This window comes from Drosophila ananassae, chromosome 2L (assembly GCF_017639315.1).
Source record: "Drosophila ananassae strain 14024-0371.13 chromosome 2L, ASM1763931v2, whole genome shotgun sequence".
Lineage (NCBI taxonomy): Eukaryota > Metazoa > Arthropoda > Insecta > Diptera > Drosophilidae > Drosophila > Drosophila ananassae.
In genome coordinates, this window is record NC_057927.1 from 18495861 (window position 1) to 18516956 (window position 21096).

Here is a 21096-nt window from a genome sequence, read left to right on the forward strand (position 1 = left end):
CACTTTTCAAAGCAGAAACTGTTGTGATTATCGGATTTATACTTTGTGTCAAAGTGTTTTTTTTATCAGGAGTTGAAAGGACTAATGTTTTGATTCACTGGAATTGTTTTGACCAGAAGAGGGCATATTTAAGTAATCTAAATAAATAAGAAAATGGAGGTTAGAAAAGATTTCTATCAAAGTGGAACCAGACTTTAATCAATGAAGTTTTAATTCCCTTTTTATAATCTTTGCGGATATCTTGCTGATCTCTTCTGAAGGAAAAAACATACTCCGTTGGGTAAGGGGGTTTCTTTAATTGAGTTCATACGCGTATCCTCAGATGTTTGCCAGTTCTCCTCATAATAATTATTCATTTTGCCGCCGGCAACACATTAGCCATGTCAAGAGGCGTCCGCCCATAGCTTGTTGTCTAAACTTGTAATTGAAACTTCCATTCCATTCGGTTTGGCTTCCTTTCATTCCGCCCCCAACATCTGGAGCTAGAGTGGTGGTGTCACCGATGTAAAATAATTAGCATTATGCTGTGGCATTTGCACCACTCATATCACAATGGGCCGAGAGGTTAGTTCTGCTCTGACAGCGCTCCTTATTTCTACTTAATTAATTGAGTTGCCGTGTTATGAATACTTCATGATTAGCTGGTGGCAAGTGGGGGGCAAGTGACTGGTAGCAAGGTAGTCAGGTAGCAGGATGAGCGGATGGCAGCCAAATAACCGCAGGTAACCTAACGAAGCTTGCTTCGTATATAAATATTTGAGACAATTTTCCAGTGCGCCCGGGACCCTTGGCCTTTGTCTTTGTGCGTGAAAAGTAAATAGCGCATTGGCAAACAAATGGGAAAAAGGCGAAAAAGGAGGCCCCCAAAACTGGTAAAGCAATCAAAGAAATTAGCAAACAGCAAGGAGGCTCCCAACAAAAACAATCCAAAGAAAAACCCATACACCCAAAGTAGAGGAAACGGAAATGGCAAGAAAGAAATCGGGCATGGAACGGAAGAGTATAACGCAATGCAACGAATATAAATAATTCAATATTTCCACTTCACTTGATGGTTCGCTTTGTTTGCACTCTTGCCACTTTTTGTCTGTCTTACTTTCCTGTTGCCTGTTTTTTTCAGTTCCTTCTCTTTTGGGCGGCTGCGACCCAATGAAAATAAGCAATTGAATGCTCGGTTAAATGTAAGAAAAATCAATTTTCCAAACAATTTTACTGCTGCCTTCCCCATTTGATTGTGTATTTTTATGCACTTGTCGCCGGCTGCGGGCAATGCTCTTTTCCAGCTACTATCCCCAAACTCTATTCAGTTTTGTTTTGTTGAGTAACCCCAGCACACCCTTTACCGTGCTTCGCTTCCCTGGGCCAAAGGACACCACAAGTAAAAAACAGGCAAATCAAAAGCACAGCAAAATCAATCGTCAAATCACTTGAGTGCGTTCTCCTTCGTCGCCATCATTCTACTAACTTTTTTTCGTTTCCAACAATCGGTACTCATGGATAACAAGGAAATAGGGTAAAAAAAGGTTATTCAGACAATGTCTAATCTCGAATGTTTGAATATTTTAAGCTAAAAAATGCAGTTACTCAATGAAAACATTAATTGCTTCGAATCGAACAGGCATTACTCATACGCCCTGTTGAATACCCAAGAAAATTGCATACCTTACGGAAAATATCAATCATACGCCCGGTTGTCGTTTATGTGGGACTGTCACGCTAGATATCATAAATCACTCACTATGCACTTATAATGTTGAATAGCATTGTTTTTGTAATATTTAACAACCTTTCAACCAGTAACGGGTATCTAACAGCCTAAAAGCTCCAACATCAGCTATCTAACTTGTTTTCAGTCTTTTGTTGGCAGTGCTTAGACTGTTTCCTGCGTTTTGTTGTGTTTTCTTTACCCGTCAGTGCAATGCGACCAAAACGGCAGGCCAACAATTCCTCCAGGTCCGATTGCTCCACTACGGCGGAGAGTACCAACATGATAAGCACTTACTCTATTCTGAGCTCTAAACTGCTGGTTATGGAAAAAACAATACATTTTAAGCTGGATACTAGAGCTAGACTTAAGTCTAAAAAAATTAAATCATAGAAATTTAACATTTTTAATATGAATTCCTGGAAATTATTTAAACCAAGAGCGAAGCAGTGCAGGCGCTTTTTGGTAGATGGTTTGGTTTCTGGTTCTCAGCTGCGACTTTGGCCGGAGCTTTTGGCGTTTTAGGCGCTTCAATTGTGTCACGCATGCACGCACGTTGCTTCCGTTTTTCCGGTTGCCGGGTTTGCTATTTTTCCTGCTTCCTCTCCCACTTATTTTCTTGCCGGCGCTTGGGAAAAACAACAGCTCGGCAGGGGAAAAACCGGGAAGGAAAAAAACAACCAAAGGGGCTTAAGGGGGAAGAACACGGAGGCAGCGACAGACTGGAAAATTTGCATGTTTGGACATGTTGAAATCTTCTTGGGAGTTGCTTGCGGTACCGAGTTCCGCTCCTTTTTTTTCCATTCGTCCTCCTCGCAGTCGATTTAGCCTAGCATGAAAATGAAATTTGCATTTGTCAGTGGCGCTGAGCGAGGATCCCCGGAGAGGCCTGTCCCGAAAATCCTCTAAAAGTCTGCCAAAGTCGAATTAATTTTCGCTCAATCCTTTTTTTCTTCTCCTGTCCAGGTAAAATCTCTTACCTCAGAAGATGCTAATTCCCAATTTACCGCCGCATCTCTACGCCCATGCGTTGCCACATTCGACTGCCTCAAGTGTAAACATGCATTTCAGGCGAAGGGTAGCAGTTTCCCCGAAAGGAAAAGAATTGTTTGGCATTCTGTAAAAATTAAAAAAAAAAAACAGAAAACAGCAGAAGAGACTTACAAAACGGGGCCACGTGTTATGGTATTTAGAAAAGACTTAACTTCATACAATCCTTTGGTCAGGAATAGGGGCTTACTTTTTATCCTAGAAACTAGAAGGAATAAAAGCCCTTTAAGGACTCTACTGACGGTATACTATTTTGTTATTGCCCGCATTATAGCTATACCGGCGTGTAATAAGTTCGGGGAAACTTTTGCAATTGAATGATATGCATCTGGAGGCCCTTGCCATACAGCCATATAGCAAGCGGAAGACGCTAAGCAAATTTAAAGCAGGCAACAGCCCGAAGGTCATGTTGTCGTTTCCTCCGACAACAGCAGGGACAGAAGTGGCAACAGCCACATACAACAAGAGCAACATCAGTTGGCTACACACGCAGCTGGCACCGGATGCCCGGGGAAGCTCGTGCCACAGTTAAAAGTTCAATTTGCGCAATAGCGGCAAAGGCATTTCCCTCCCACTCACATAAGTATATATATATATTTGTGTATATATATTTTGCAAGAGGGATCCATTGAAGCGTAAGAAACAGGAGCTGAAACGCCGAAGCAGCATCAGCAAAAGGAAATTTTGCGTTAAATTATTACTTTCCGTTTATGCAAAGCATTTGAGCGCACTCACTTTGCCTTAACGCTGGTTTGTGGTTGTGTTTACTGTTGTTCCCCTCCAGCTTATGTCCCACCATACTATATAACACATACACATATAAAAATATATATAGAGTGGCTGTCTATCCGGACTGTGTGCGAATTAGTATGTGCGACAAGCAAGGAAATTGCAATAGCATCTCATGATGCCACTAAATGCAACGGCAACATCAGCCAGCGACAGTGGCAAGGAAAAAAATTCATTTGCAGAATTTGCAAAAAAATTTCATGCAGTTTTTGGTGGCATGGCGGGTCTTGACGGGCGGGATGCTAGTGTGAAGTGGGTGGTGGGCGGTGTGAAAATAGAAAAGGGGTCTCACATGGGCGCCGGAGCAGCTGTGGCACACTAACTGAAATGAAACGAAACGTAACGTGGAAATTGCCGGCGCCAGGATCTCCGCCACCGACGCCGACACCGCCGCCACTGTGTGAGAATGCATTTTAAAGTAAACGCCTCGCTTTTGTCATTTTAATTTTGCGGATTTTTCCATTTTCATTTCATGGCACTGTCTTTTGCTCGTTCTCCTTTGCTCAAGGTTAGGCTGGTTTTTAATTGAAAATGTTCCGCCAACAGCCAACTGACAAGCTGTTACTGATACTGCCACTTCCATTGCCACTTTCACCAAATATACAACCGAAAAAAGGAAAACTGAAAGTAGTTTATTTTCTGGGTTGCTTAATTAAAGCTTGATTTACGATACAAAGTTTTGAATGGAAAAATTTTAAATAAATCTTACGAAGAATATAAACTGCAATTCTTATAGAATTTCAATCATAATAGCTTTATAAATAAGAGATACCATAACTTCTCTATCTTCCCATAAAGATAAAGATCCACTGTATTGTTCGATTTTTTTGCACTCTGTGTAAAAGCCATAAACCGAAGTAGGGTTCACCAGTTCACTTGGCCCTACTCACATGTTGGCCATTTATCTTGCTCAAGGTAATAAAATGTCTATAATTAGTCATTTAATATACAGATTTCCGTTTTGCGTCAAGGGGCGAAAACTTTTCCAGGCATCGGCTTCCTGGAGGACCAAAGAAAAAAAAAGGAAAACACTGCACACCCAACAGAGGATTGGGAACAAAGTTTTTCCTATGACTCACATGTAGCAGCTCCTCTATGTTTGTGTGTGCGATTTCTGGGGTGGAGTAATTTAAGTACGGCGAATGATAAACTACTAAGCAGCAGTAGAAAAAGCAAAACCAGGAGCAGGAGCAGTCCAGTCGAGAGCTGAGTGCCCGGACTGCCTTGGCGAACCTAAATAAATGTGCAATTAAGAGCTGCTCGCCTTAGTGTTTGGACCGCACAATTTGCTGCCAACTTTTACCCATACCACGGGGCTACATAAATACTTATGGCTATATGCAAAACACTAGGGGAAATTTTTCCAAAAACAAAATAAAATAAAACCTACTCTCAACCAACACAACATTCCACATCAAAAACCAACCAAAAAAAAAAAAAAAATCCCAAAAAATCTTTCAATCAAAAACCAACATCCTAAAAAAACTACAACATACAAAACACCCCCAAACCCAAAAAAAAAAAACTATAAATAAATTTTAAATTTACAAAAAAATTAAACCAATACAATATATCTTTTTTCACAAAAACCTACCACATCATCCTCAATCCATCCATATCAAATATCATAAAAAAACAAACAACAATTTCAACCTAAAAATTTAAATCCACCCCAACCATATTCCCCATAAACAAAATAACTCCTACTATTTCTTCCTATTCTTTTTCATTATCTTTAATTCATTTATCCCCAATCCCCCCACCCCCCCACACACATCATTATCAAATCCCTCAACAAAATTCCATCCCACCGTAACACACTCAAAAAAAACCATCCACACTACCAACAAATAAAAATTTAAATTCTAATATCCACCCTCTCCTCATCAACTTCTCCTACACAAACCACAAATATAAAAAACAAACAATCCTAAACTTCAACACATACACCCCCACTACCAACCAACAATTCACAACAATTACATTCATCCCACATCAAACAAACAATCTACACCTCCCTTAAATCCTATTTCCCCTACTTTACATTTCCCAAACTCCAAACTCAAACCTCCACATATAAAACCAATTCATCCAAAACCAAACACACCCTAACTAATACCCACCAAAATCTTTACATACTCCCTCCCAAAAACAATCAACAATTTATAACTACATCATCTTCCAAAAAACCTCTCCACCAAAACAAAAACATACAAAACCAATAAAACCATTTATATTCCACACCCCCTTTCAATAAACATCTAACCACACCAAACATCCCCCACCAAAATTCCCCACAACAACTATAAAACTATCCTCAAAATATTACCCTTCCCCTTCAACTCAACCTCTGCTCAGCAACTAAGTATTCAAGTCCGGCCAGGCAATGAAAGATCCTTCATAAATACACAATTTCGGATACATCATCTGCTTTTGGTGCAGTTGCATTCAATACATTCGTCGTCGGTGTAAAAAGGACCCTTTGGTGCATGGCTGAAAAAAAATAAGCGAAAGGTACTCGGAGAAAACCAACAAAAAGTACACAGAAATCGCAGACGAAACAGGAAAGTTGAGTTTAAATGTTTCTTTAGAATGGAGGATAAAAAATGCAACCATGTTGACGGCAACGTCTATGCATATACATATTCATGCCGTCTGCTTTCGGTTTTATTTTTTTTCTTTCCGGAAAGAATACATTCCTTGGCCTATTCATGTTGAGAGTCGCAGTGGTAACGACACTTGTCAAAAGGATTCCAACAATTGCGAACAGTCATTCCGCTTTTTGACTAAACTTTTTTGAGATTGAAGTTGCTGAGGTGTCGAACGTTCAAGAGACACTTGTTTTGGGTAAACTCACTTCAAGAGCATCGTTATAGAGTCTGCCAAGTATAGAGACAAAATCAATACAATCTTAAACTTATTACAAACATTAAATTTATTAGACTGAGTTTAGATTATAGACTTTCTGTATCTATACTTGATTAAACTATTGATTATACACTTCTTGCACATCCCCTTTCTCCCCTGAGAAAGTGAGATCAAAGGAAAATTATAAAATATTTTAATTTAAAAATATGCCCCAGCTTTGATGCTTTTCAGCATCTTTCTGCTGCTTTTTTAGAATTTGTCCCGTTGACCAGCTAGCTCCGGAATATCCTGCTTGTCAACCAGCCCGGTATTCTATCCTTTGTCTCTACGGGTCTGCGGGTCTCAAAGTTATGCCTTCAGTGCATGCCCGTGGCTGTTTTTCAAAACAAAATTAAAGGCATGCTATGCTGCGAACGCAAAAGGAATAAAAACCGAAAAAAATTGTAATGCAAATTTAATTAGGTTTTAAGTGCTTCGGCAAGGACAACCAAGGCGACTCTGTTGATGGTCGTTGCTGTTATTGTTGTTTGTCAAATATTTACTTTGAAAGAGAGGCAGAAAATAAGCAAAAAGGCTGGTCCAAAACCATTCCACCCCATTTCGGCCGCCAAACAAAGGTAATGAAATTTTTCGCGCCGAGTTTTGAAACAGTTTAAAGTTATTACGCCCAGCTACGTGTCCACCGGCGGGAAAATTGATTTCCTAAAAACTGAAAAAAAAAAAAAAATTAAAGAGATTGCGTTGATCCAGGGAACTGGCAACCTGGAAAATATTTACTTTGGGGTATGCATAATATTGACTTTGGTACTTCTGGTTTTTCGAAGCCGAAAGCTAATTAGAGCGACCCGCATCAAAAGTTGGCAACATTTAAATCGAAATTCCAATTGAAATCAAATTGGTTTATTGTCTGTCGCCGTGGCGAAGGGAAAAGTTAGTCAATGAAAGTTTTTAGCGCCCATGCAAATATGCAAATATTTGCTCAACTTTATTAAAATTCATTTTTGTCATTCATTGCTGTTATGTGCGAGTAAAAGGAAGGGAGAAAGGCTCTGAGGACGGGGGAAGTGTGTGTCTAAAAACTCTTGACAATAATTTTGCCAAGTTGCTACTTTCAATGTGGGCACGCAGGCATGCATGGAATTTTTGTGCTAAGCGGCAATAATTGCAAATTCCACTGCAACACATACACACACTTACTTTTTCAACCAAGCCCACACACACCCGCACTAGCCCACACTAACCCAGAGAAGAAGCCCATGAAGGAGGGAAACTTTTGCCTTGTCTAACTGTCTGCAAATCGCAGAGCTCTGCGAAAATCTTTACCAAAATGTTTGCCATAGGCATTTTGGCCAAATTTTCTGAAGCCATGGCATAAGTATGCTGCGGCTTTTTATATGGCCGCAGTGCATGCTGTTTTCCAAATTGCACACATTGTAATCTATGACACGCCCACCCATTCACCGCCTCCATAAAGACAAAAATGCGTATGCATTACAAAATGGTAAGCGGAGTAATTAAAACTGATTAACAACAGCTGAAATCCCGCCATGAATGGAATAATGCCAATATTATTCGCATTGCATGGTTTCAATTAGTGAAACTGGAATCAGACACACTTTTTGTCCGCTTTTATCTGCAGATATAGGACTACTTTGGTGGACAGTTTCGGGTTACTTTTTGCTGTTAAATCAAATATCCCACTTGTACTCTTTGATTGTGGTCACAGAAAATTCAATTAAGCAATTTGGGTACATTCGTTACTAATTAAATAATATAGAGTTTAATTTTTTGTGTTTTTTTCAACAGAAACTTTATACAAATTAATGGCGCTTAAAGAACGACTAAAAATAAACTCCAACAATATAACTGTTGATTTAAAAATAACATAAGTGTTACTCCTCATAAATAAATAAAAAGTGCTTAAAAATACAAATAAATCCCAATGTGAATAGTATTTTTTTTAATAATATAAACATAGAAAATGAGCCACAATTTCCTAAACTATTTCTGCAATTACTTTAAGGGGGCAGGATGGTTTCAGGGGCTGAAAAAAAGCACATTTTTGCGATTTTTTTTCTCATTTCTGAGTGAACGAAATGATCCAATTTTTTTACACGATAAATGGCTATATTTGTAGAGTATTTAAGAATATTTTTTATTAAGAAATAATTATTATTTATTCCGTGACGGCAGTCGGCCGGAGTCGCTTCAAAAAATTGGTCTCTTGCGGTGCGTAAAGTCTGGCCTTACAGTGTTATCTAAAATCAAAAAATTGAATTGATTTACTTAAAATATTTGTTTCTTGTGCGGATGAACGAAACCATTTTGAAAAATATGCAATTTTGAATTTTTGGCGCGGTTTCAAAGTCAAAAGTGCCATTTTTACATAAAAATCCGCCCATTTTTGCCCCTAAAAAAAGTAAAAAAATTTTTTTTAAAAAAAAAACGTTCGTTCATCCGCAAGTATTTATTGTATTAAAGATGTGTACAAAATTTTATTAAGATCCGAGCATTACTTTTTGAGTTACGTTACGCACCGACTTGAAAAAGTTGTTTTGAGCAAAACGCGTCTAAAGTTTTAAAAGCAATGGAAAGTATATGGAGAGAAAGAAACTAGAAAATCGGTATCTCAGCAAGTTTTAGTCCGATCGACATGAAACTTTCACAGGATATTCCTAAGATAATGTTCTATTATATAAAAAATTTCTGAAAAAAAATTTTTTTTGAAGCCTCAAACCATCCTGCCCCCTTAAAACACATCTGATGTTTAATTTGCAATTAAAATAGAGCATAAAGTGGCCATGTTAACAATACACTTTCCCCTGAATTGTTTTTCTGCAAACAATATAATTATGTTGGCACAAAAAACTTTTCGCTGGGATTTTCCACTTATTTTTTCATATTTTTTTTGGATGTGTCCTTTTTTGCGGCCCGACAATCGCAGTTTTTATGAAGCCACTAAATTATGCGGCTCACACAGTTGGGGCAGGACTGTCAATTGCCGCTTTTATCATTAATCTTTGTTGTCGCGAATGCACGCACACACAGAACTCTTGAAGGAGATGGCATATTGAGTTGATAGAAGAAAGCATTACGTTACGTATGCGACCCGTGGGCCGAATGCCGACTGTCTGCCAACAAACATAACTAACAGTTCAGTGCACACACTTTGCTCTGACTCGGGATTTGGGGTCTTGGAGCAGCTGCTTCAATTCACCAAAACTTCAGCTGGCAACTGCGACGTGGCTGGAAATCGGAGGGACCAAAAAGGGGAAAAAAATAGTGGAAATAGCCAAAGGTGCCAATTGTTTGCTGGTATGCGGGCACGTATGTGTGAATTTATCGGTTGACATGACAATGCAGCTGCAAAATGCTGGCGTCGAACAGCACTTCAATATGCTGCCAGCCAGAGCCAGAGTGCCATGCCACTAGCCATGTTAGTAGTGGAAGCTCTAGTAGTTGTGCCATTGCCATTGCCACTGGCCGGACTGCTCCCTGCTCCTGCGGGCTGCCAACTTCCGTTTTGCTCCTTTTTTTGCCCGCCCTTTTGCCTTTCGATCCCTTGTGTACGAAACTACCATTAGATGGGATGGCAGATCTGGGCGAGCTCTCCTGTACTTTATGCCGTGACTAGTCCTGCTGTCGGGAGAGTCTTTTTTCAGCCATAGATGCTGGCGAGGTTGTCTACAAAAGTTCGCGAAAACAGGGATCTTGTTCAAACTCAAACCAAAAACTAAGATAAATTTTACTTAAATATTTACATCTCTGTTTACTTGGAATTCAGTTTAAAGGCTCAATAGAAAATTTTCTACAACTGACCCTCGCTATCGCAGTTGTCCTACTAGTCCTGAACATCCTGGCCAAGGAAACTTTGTTGGCAGCGAGGGCGCACACCTCTAATGCGACCTCAACGTAAAATAATTGCTGACCAAAGTGCACTCAAATGCAGACACATGGCCACACGTGATGACCAATGCACTTCGGGTCAAATGTGCACAGTGCGAACGAGTCGACGAGAACGTCGACGACGGCGACGAGTGCATGCGGCTTGAGGCAGGGGCCTGGCAGGGAGAAACGGGGCATTGTAAGGCGGCCACAAGGTCCCGTTCGGTCGGCTCGTTATTCTTACTTTTTCGGTCAGGTCGGTTTGAAGAAATGCCGGCACAGTAATTGATGTAATCCCTGGCATCCCAAGCATCAGACTACACAGGCCGGGGCCAAAGGGGATAGAGTCGAGTCGAGTCCAACTGAGAGGTTACTGTTCAGATGCGGTCAGCATCCGAACTCCTGCCAGTTGATTCACATGCCTCAGGTTAGCCCTCGACCTTTCGACCACCGAGAAGGGCATCCTGTGTAAGGCGAAACCAGAAACGAGCAGTGGGAAAATCAAGGAAATTCCATTACCTTTAAAGGCTCTGAGTTCTTAAGACTTTAAGCACTTACACCCACCCATATTCAAATATCGATTGCTGAGTGCTGGCACGGGAAATCAATAACCCATCGCCCACTCATCTGCGACAATGCCAGTCAACCAGGCCGAAGGTCAATAATACCATAATGGAGACAGGCAGCGTGCCTACTTGTCAGTTTGTTATTTCTTTCGTTGTTTTACGGGGGCCACAAAGAAACAAAACTAAGAGTGCTATTGTCTATGACTGAAGGCCTCAAGGTATCAACTAAGAAATACCCAGTTTATGGTGCTATTCTGATTTTGTTTATATAGTTTTGTACTGCAGCTGTTTCTCTAAAAAGGTCTTCTAAGAAGCTGGATTTTCAGAAATTAAACAATTAAATAAAAGTGTCGATACAATTTTTTTCGAAATCTAGTTCAGTTTCCTTCGACATTAAACACCCCATAAAATTGAATGGTATTACAGGATAAAAACAGTATTTGCTATTGCCCCAGTTTTATGTTTTTGCTTGGGACTGCTATCATGACTGTCACGATTGGTCTTGGCCCTGGTATTTTATTTATCATGACGAAATTGAATTTCTGTTTGTTGATTTAGCTCCGTCAATTGACATGCTAATTGCCATGCTACGTTTGAAAAGATACATACATTTTCGGTCATCAAGAAAACGAAGCGCACATAATGGCAAAGCTTTCTACTTTTAAGCACAGCAGAATTACTTTGCTAATTACGGAATGAAAATGTTTTTAAAATGTAAGCGGAAAATAGGTTAACACTTGCCACTGGGCTGCTAGTCTTGTTATGAGGCTTGTTTTTTTTTCAGTTCACTAAGCTGCATCACAAATGCTGCCTTTAGCCATAGTCGACACTCAAATGCACTGCAAATAACATATACAGGAAATAATACTATAAAATTTCTTTTCTTTTTCATAGTAAAGTGTCTTAATAAAGAGATTAACTTTGATTACTTGTCTATAATAACTTTATTTAAACAATAAAAAAATTAGAAAAAAACAACATTTCAAATATATATACCTTATTTAAAAAAATCGCTCTTTTTTGAAGTGTGAGTATCTTTTTCTCTCCGGCATTCTCAGGACTACTTCAATCTGAAAGGCGAAAATTGAACAAAGGACTTTGTTTGTTTTTCAACTAAATTAGTGCAAATAGTGCAAACACCCAGGTGCACACACTCACATACACATACGCAATCGTAAGCGAAGAGGCCGCAAACAAAACGAGGGCGTGGCACTGGCGCCGCTCACCTGAGGCTGAAATCTGAGGCTGCGGCAATGCGACTTTACCTTGTGCCACTTAGGCACTACAGCAGTGGCAACAACAATGCCACTGTGCTGTTCTTGTTGCTTTTAGTGGCATTCACTTTCACACACATACAGATACTGTCTCATATACATATGCATACTTACATATATACATTGGCATTGTCTGGCATTTTGTTAGCTTGCGATTTGGGCGCTCTAAAGTATGCTATGCTGCCCATTAACTTTCATCTCAATTACACAAACACATACGAGCGAGTACCGTGAAAGACGCGAACACACACACACACAGCTAAAAGCACGTCATATGTATTTATTTAAGGAATTTTTCTACACCCAAGACAACAATAACAATGCAACAGCCGAGGCAACAGCAGCAGCAGCGACTGACGCAATGGCACGTTTATGCCACACGTGACCTGCTTTGGCTTCAGCTTTAGCTTTCGGCCAGGGTCGACATCTCCAGTGGCTGCCTTTGCAGGAGCACACTATTTTTACAAGTGTCTACAGTTAAGTGCACACACACTCGCACTCGCAATCGCAGCCCGTCCAGGACCTGCAGAAATTACCATCCTCAGGAGTCGTTGTCGTTGGCATCCTTGCGGTTGTAGCGTGAAACGAGAAGAAAAACTTTGGCGCTCCCTTAAACAACAGCAACAAATACACTTACTTAGTCATACACACTCACACACACGAATAAACTAGAAGAAGAAGGAGAAGGAGATGTATAAGCCAAAGCAAAAGCGTTTCCGCGAAAGTGGAACGTGAAAAAAGGCAAGCAAGCCCAAGCCCAAGTCAACTTAAGCTAAGAAGCGGCCTCTTTTACACTGGAAAACTTATATTTTTCCTATTATCCGATAAGGTGCCAGTTACTTCTTTTTCGGAAGTATTTTTGGAGAAACCCATTCAAAGAATCCTAATTAATTAATTTACTTTCTATTGAAATGTATCAATAAGTTAAGCTAATAATTTTTATCAAAAATCTTGTAGCACACCTCGCCTTATATTTTAATTTTCACATCTTACACTGTTTTATTTATCCAAGTGCAGAGATGCTGTCGCTGCCATGGATTTCATTATGCGCATTTTCTAGAACTTTTTGGAGCGCGGCGCGTTAGCATTGCATACTTTTAGGCGCTGAAGCTGTCCCGCTCCTTACGCTCCTTCGCTTCTCTCCGCTGTGTTGTGTGTCGAGCTTTTGCGCAGACACTGAAATGCAATTTGCATAAGTTTCACAGCTTCTTCGTTTGTATAGGGAAGATGGAAACGGCGACTTTTCTATATAAATATAAATACTATGTGCATAACCCAAGTGCGCTGAACGACGCGTCCTGCCAGACCGGCGTCGGTATGTGTAAGTTGCCTTGGTGCGTGCTAAGTATGTGTTGCCTAGCTGTTGGCAATTTTCATAAAAAAAAAGTGCAGAGAAGAAAGGAAGGGAAATGGAGCTTGCAGCAGAATGAAATTTGTGTTTGTTTTCTACTTTAGCCAGCATAAAAAGTGAAATGACACTGGGTAACGCAGGAAAAAACGTAACCTTACCATATAGAATCCTGCGGAAATCAGCAGGAAATTCCCACTCCCCGGCTAATATGTTTGCTTTGGTGTTTTGCTTTCTGCATGTCTGTTTGCGTGGAATGTCGTTAAAGTAGGTAAAGGTTGCAGGATGGAAAAAAATATTGAATCAGGATCATGAGTAGGAAAAAGGTCATTAGGAAATTATTTTTCCCATGCGACAAATTCTTTTAGTTCCGGCGAAAACTTATTCAAAAAAATGAATACAGATTACAAAAGGGTTCATTAAATTAAACATACATTTATTGACAGCTAGGACATCACATTTCCTATTTTGGTTAAGGCTTCTTAAGTGCATTATATCCAATTATATTTTAACATATATAATCCTGTAAACTAATACAATTTACTGTCATTCTTTATACTCGAAGTGTCTTTGTATAAGCACATTAATTTCCCTTGACTAACAAATCAAGAGAATGAATTGTTATCTCAGATAAACGAAAGGATTAAAATTCCATTTGTCTCTTGAGGCAGAGCTTAAAAAGTAGTGCTTACCTTCGATTAGGACTAATAATCCCAAATTGACCCATTTTCCCACATGCACGAGCACACTCGCCCAACATTTGCAGATTCGCATCAACAGATACAGAGACACGCAAGTAAATGGAGTGACATTTGTCTATCTGAACTGAACTGTTGCCGCTTGTGGCTACCCAATCCGGTGACCTCAGAAGCCGCTTGCCACCTAAGCCGCAGCACGCGCCACTCCGTCCAAAATCCAGGACATCCAGTGGGTTTCGGCGGCCTGATTCCGTGGTCTTTGAACGTTGGGAACTCCCAGAACCTCCCAACCCATCCCGGTTACCACTCCAAGCCGTACTATCCATCTGCCCTCGATTCCCATGTGAGCCCCACGGGCAAATCACTCATTACACACTTACGCTTGCGCGACGCTGACGAGCTGCCTAGGATTTTAAGGCGGGGGGAGAGGTCTCCGAGATGAGGGGGGCGTCGATGGAGGCTCATATCGCAAATTATGTCAATTTGCTGCAGCATCCCGCCCGCCTGTGGGACTTACAGACTGCGACAGGAACAGGAATAGAGCACAGGGAAGAAAATTTGAAAATCAAATGTATATCTCATATCATAAATATTCCAAGCATTCAGTATACAGTATCGTTAAACTTAATTTTAATATATTAATTTTATAATACAAACCATGAGCTTTTAACTCCATCTTTAAAAATTTTGAGAGAATAGTTTAGTCCAACCATTTTATGCAAGTCCAATATTTTCACATATTGTTCTCTGTGCACAGCAGCCTTCAGCCAACTGATAGAGGGCCTAACTCTGTCTGCTCGTCGAGCATTTGACATCTTACATGGGAATTACAAACGCACGAAAATTGCTACCATGTTCGGCGACAGCCCACACACCAATACAATGGCGGCATGTAGCCCGACACATATACACGATGTATATATTTGTGAGTTTGATTGTCCGTCTGTCCGCCAGTCGTGGGCGCATATTTTCGGATGGGTGGAGGATCCTACGTTTCATGTGGCGTTTTCATGTGCAAATTTCTGTAGTGTGCCATAAATTATCCGACTGGGAATTGCTTTTCTATAAAACGTGCGCATATTAAATAAATGTCAACAATTTTTGGCATCGTCTGCAAGCTGAGAAAAGCCCTACCGCCCTCCAGCCACCCCGCGCACATTTTTATTCCTTTCACTCGATTTTCCCTCGTTTGCTGGCTGCAGAAATTAAATTACGCGTAACATGATTGTGAAGCTCCCTTTTGGGTATTAATGAGCATCAGGCTGTAAAATAGGTTCATGATGGATGTGTTCGAGTTTCAGGGTTTTGACAGCTGGACAGGTGAGCAATTGAATTTTCAATTTTTTTTCGAACACACCCATCACCCCACGCACAGGCAGGCACACACATCGAAATTGATTCGAAAACGTCAATCGGTGGGAAACATTTCTTATTTCTTGATTTGCTTGGGGAATTCGTTGGGTATTTAAATTTATGCAACCGCCTTTTGAAGAGGTATGCAAAATATTTTATTGGTCATAAAACACCACATTAGGTGCGAAGATTTTCAGCATTTTATGTTTCGTCATTCATAATTTCAAGTCCCGAAGTTCGTCACACTTCCTGCTGGCCTATTTAAGCATTCACAACACTTTGATTGCCATTAATGTATTATTCATTCAGGGGACTGATGGATATGCATTTACAGTTCATGTTTCTCTTATTAATTTACGACTTGTGACGACAAAACTGCGTAAACACCCCGCCCCATCGCAGACCCGTTGATCCTCCTCACGCCAAAGGACAATTAGAGGCTTTAACGCCACTCTGACAAGACGGAAGCCGGCCAGCCAACTTTAATCCATTGTCATTTGCCTGGATTGGATTGAATGGAGGCAAAACTTTGGATTGGACTCGATTGGGAATAAAAAAAATAAACGAAAATGGAAATGATTTTTAGCCACCCGGAAGCAACGGCGCCGCCCTTAGCATTTATCTATTTCCAGTGATATCAACTGGCAGTCGTGAAATCGCAGCCGGCCATCCTCATTCTCGTCCTCATAGCCATTGTCGACGTCATCGTTGTCGTTGCCTTCAATTTGGCATTAATATTCCCACTCACGTACTTGGTTGTGATTATGCGACTACAACGATGAACGTCAGCGGCTATTGCGGTTAGAAGGATCTGGGTGGTGGTGTGACTGGGTGGGTGGTTTTTTCTACTTGGCCGGGTGGCTCAACGGCTGAGTGGGAGGTTGGTTGGCTGTCGTGCGGTTGTTGCCTTGCGTGCCTCGCGTTCTGGGCCGAGAAACTCAGCTCAACTGAACTCAACGTGACACTTAAAAGGCACCGTTTTGTTGACATTTGTAGAAAATCGACGAAGGAGTCAACGAAGTCGAAGGATTCAGAAGAGTCGGAGTCGTAGCCGAGTTCAAGTAATTGCGGCAACACCCCAAAAGCTCAGCCCGGCCCATAGCAAAAAGGACATTTTCATATTGTGTTAATGACTTTGGCAATAGTTTTGTCATGACATTTCAAAAAAGCCCCCACCTGTCGTTCTATTCAATTTCATTACGTGGAAATGGTAATGAGACACTACGGGAAAAAACACTTTTCTTTATTTTAGGATGGTCAGGATTGATATTTAAACCAGTTTGATTAAATATTATAAGCTGCTAATAATGATAATTAACTTCTTAAAGCTGTAAAAAATCTAGACATATTTTAATTTATAATTTTGTCAATTTTTTTTCAGTTTCCACAGTGGCCGTAGAAGCTGTTCTGGGACGTACCGCATCCTTACCGTGCGACATCGAGCCGGAGGCGAAGGACGATCGGGTGTACATGGTGCTCTGGTTCCGCGAAAGTGCCGGAAAGCCACTATACAGGTAAGCATGCTGCCCCCTTTTTCCAAAACATCCGAATTTGAATTCAGGTTAGCTGGCACTTGCTAATTTTATAGTCTCTTTGAGATTTCTGTCCCGAGAATGTGAATCTGTTCGTGTGTTTATATATGTGCTTTTGTGCGGTTGACAGAAGTTCCGCCCTACTATTGAGAGACCAGCCCATCGAGGTCCTTTTGGCCACCTTTTGATTTATAAGCACCTCCAGTGGCAACTCCTTCCACCACTCCACTCATTCGACCCGACAGCTTCATGAGAAATGGCAGCAGTTCATAATTTTCAAATAATTTATTATTTTAATAACATCATCAATATCAACTCAACTGTAGTGGGTTCGAGTAGAAAGTACACTAGAATAAAAATCGAAGCCTAGACAATAATGCCATATATTTTAAATTACATACTTAAGCCATGTTTTCTAATTTAAAATTGTGAAAACATTATTAAAAAACTTGAGGGAGGCACAAATATTTTTTCATAAACAAGATTTTTATTCACGTGTAGTTGTCGCATATGCCTAGTCCTGGAACTTGGCACAGGACATACTCCAGGACTAGGTCAAAGCAAAACAAAGCAACGGCATGCCAGGCAGGCCAAACAGGGCGACATGGACTCATATATTAGCCGCAGGGCTCGAGGCAAAGGACATCCGGGCAGGCGAGAGGCGGGGGCAGCAAAATAATGGCATCCAAAGTGAAAACTGTTTTGGCGGCAACTCTGATTATGGGCAAAAGCTGCGGGACAGGCGGATAGGGAGACATGGCTCCTCTACACCTCCCTAATATCCTGAAAGTCCTGCTTCTGTTATTTATAGAGCGAGCTCTGCGAACGTGTGCTTAGGTTTAATATGTTGCACATTATAAGCAGACATCGATATCCTTTAGCCTTGTCAATTTTGCTTACATGTGCTTCCTTTTCAATATGTTACCAGCGGGTGGACGAATGTGGCGGCGGGGCTGGGTATATTCGGGGCATAGGGACATAGACAACGACAGGACATGGATACGAACGCACGTGTATCTCAAGGGCGAGCGCGAACTGCTCACGAGTCCCACTGGCAGGACTCTGATCCTTGTTGATGTTGTTGTTGCCGTTTCGTGCACTCAATTGGAAGCAATAAATTTCAGACCAGACAAAAGAGAATAAGATGAGGAGGAAACCGATAGAAATAGAGAAGGAAAATCGGAAAAGGAGGTGAGTGTGTTTGGACGGAAAACTAGAAAAATGTGAAAAACAATAATGTTGCCAAAATTTCCGACTTTATAACCAAAAATATCCGAAAGTGATTCGAATTCGATTTCCGTTCTGAGGACAATTCACCGAACACCAGAACGAAAAAAGAATTGCTACAGACTTTAAGCAAATAAATAACAAGAGTGGAAGCAAAAACAACAGCAACAGCTGCACAACAGGCTGGCAGGATACTATGGGAAAAGCTCAAGCCAGGACTCTGGCGTAAAATTGCCAGCGCTGCGTGAAATCGAAGGATATGAAGCGAGCGAACTGAGGGTTTTAGAGCAGAATGGGGCTTAGAAAAGAATCAAAACCAAAAGCTAAAACCGAAAAGGCGCCGAAATTGAAAGCAGCATGTGAAGGACGGAAAGGGAGACATTGAAGACAAGGGGACACAAAAAAGGATCCCCCAAGGTCCTTTATAGTTATGCCTGCACAAGAAAAAATTAATTCGATAATCAAATATATATTATATTGCTTTTGAGTAAAAAGTTGACAAAATCTAAATAAAACATTTTTAAATAAATTTCAAGAATTCATTTGAATAAAAACTCTTATTCATAATCAGGCGAAAATAAAAGCTTTCCTCTTAGTGTATTTATCCTTTTTTGTGAGGCAGGCTTTGCAACATTTCCAAAGGCACATCACAGCTGGCAGTCTCACCTAAACTCACACAAGTCCTTACACACACACACCGAAAAAAAAACACAAACATCCTGTGTAAAGTCCTGTCTAGGAGCTCTCCTGCATTTGACAGCTTTACACCCAGTTACAAAGGCAAAAGCTTCACCAACGCCAACGCTATCGCCTACACCAACGGCAACCGAATAAGCTGAAGGGGCAACAAAACGATGTCCTGCCCAGAAGGCTAAAAGCAAAAATATTAAAAATTATAATGTTAACTTTTGCTTTGTTGTTTGACCGCCCCAAATCGGACAGTTTCTGTATTTGTACATATATTTTTGTTGTTGCTAGGGTTAGGCTATTTCGGGGTCGGGTTTTTGGGTTCATTTTTATGGCCCGGATTGCTCGCTGGGATTTGTTTCTGCTGACTTTGACCCTTGAAATGCGATTTTCATAAGATTTTTATACATTTATTTGTTATGAATCGTGAGCGATATAAAGACAAAAGCGGGTCGAGGCAGGCGGGACTTCGAAGGTTGCTTGGCCCTCCATTATTAAAATTAACATTTGCCATGACAGCCACCTGTAACGAGGCAAAAACAGAAAAAAAGCTGGAAAAGACAGGGACAATATGAGCTCCCCGGGTCGACGGGCCAACTGTCACGTTCAATATTGCAGGCCAGAAATGGCAATGGCAACCGTGGCAGTCAACCTATGACGCCCAACCCACCCACCATCCACCTACCTTCCGTCGATGCTGCCCGCAAAGCCTACACAATAAACAAAAAGCAAAAGGAAATGGCATTGGCATCGGCAATGGCAGAATCGATACAAAAAAGAAAATAAGAAAAATGCAGTCGCAATATCTCTAGCGACTGGGAATCACGCTGGGAATCGTCGAAGATGAAGCAATATTAACATGAAAATATAATCAAGAACCTTAAAAAAATTAAAAAAGAAAGCTTTAAAGTCATTGGAGTGAATTTCTGAAATCTAAAGACCTTAAAAACTTAGTGATTCAATTTCATTAGAGTGGATTTAAGCACTAATATACTTGGCCTTCAACTTAAAGTTGCTTGATTTACTGGGAAAATCCTACAGTAAAAATGGTATATTTATTGATTGTCAAAATATAAGTGCTTTCCATAATCTCTATTTGGTTTATCGAAAGCGAATACGCCCCAGGATACACCTTGCTTTAATATTGAAGTGGCTACAAAGGGCTTTGGGCCTGGGCCACAATCAAGGTTAATTGATTTTTAAAGCTCACCTGACTGGCTGCCTGCCTGCGAAGGATCCGTGTCATGAATAATGAAACTCGCTGCGAGCATCGGGTCGGATTGGATTGGTCTGTCCAGAAGTGTTCTGTTCGTTTCCGGGCTGGGAGCTGGGCTGGGAGCGGCTGTCAAAAGAGGGATAATCCTCGTGCCAGCTAACTGCCATAATCGCCGGCCCGCGGTAACCGCGCTATAAATACAGATGCACTGGGTGAAGGGTAAAGTGGGCAAAATCGAGAGCAATGGCCAAACGGTTGGCAATCGAAAGTGCATTCACTTTGCAGAGGTTGAGCCTCGTGTGAGTGTGGCTGCTTGAGAACCGGCATTGGTCTGCCGCAAAAGTAATAAACCACAAAATGGTATTCAAAATGGGTGGCAATAAAGGCCAACGCCAGCGGAAACTGAAGATGGCAGAATCACGGCAAGGAACTGGCTGAAGCTACACTAAAAATAAAATACTATGAAATTTAACTGAAAAAAGGTAAAAACAAAACATCAATAAGACGGGTTTTAAGCACACCTCAACTTACATATAATCTTAGCTGGTCTTACAAAGAATTCACATTTTATTCTACAATATGAGAGATCCTATTTCTCCAAGTGCACTCAGAAGGACACCCAAAAGTCGTCGGCCAAAGGCAATTAAGTCGAGTGCATTTTCGGGGCTTTTTACGACTGCAAAGCGGCTGTAGAGCGGCACTTTGCGCGAATTTCAGGTTAGATGGGATATTTAAAACTGTAATTAAGTTTCAAATGTATGTATATATGCAGTTGGGTGGGCGGATGACTGTATGTGCGGGAGTCCTGCGGGTGTGTGCGTGTGTGGAAACGGAAATGCAACTGGCGCATGCAAATCGATTTCGCCACCACTAAGCTCTGGTTTCCACTGACGACTCA

At 40.9% G+C, this 21096-nt stretch overlaps 1 protein-coding gene across 2 annotated transcripts in view; it reads left to right on the forward strand.

Annotated features, from left to right (window-relative positions):
• LOC6501409 overlaps positions 1 to 21096 on the forward strand; it is an 89390-nt gene that overhangs the window by 35640 nt on the left and 32654 nt on the right. For both annotated transcript variants that reach the window (XM_001955151.4, XM_044714143.1), the window contains exon 3: positions 16918 to 17050. In XM_001955151.4, coding sequence (XP_001955187.2) covers positions 16918 to 17050 — 133 coding nt within the window. The remainder of the gene's footprint in view (positions 1 to 16917; positions 17051 to 21096) is intronic.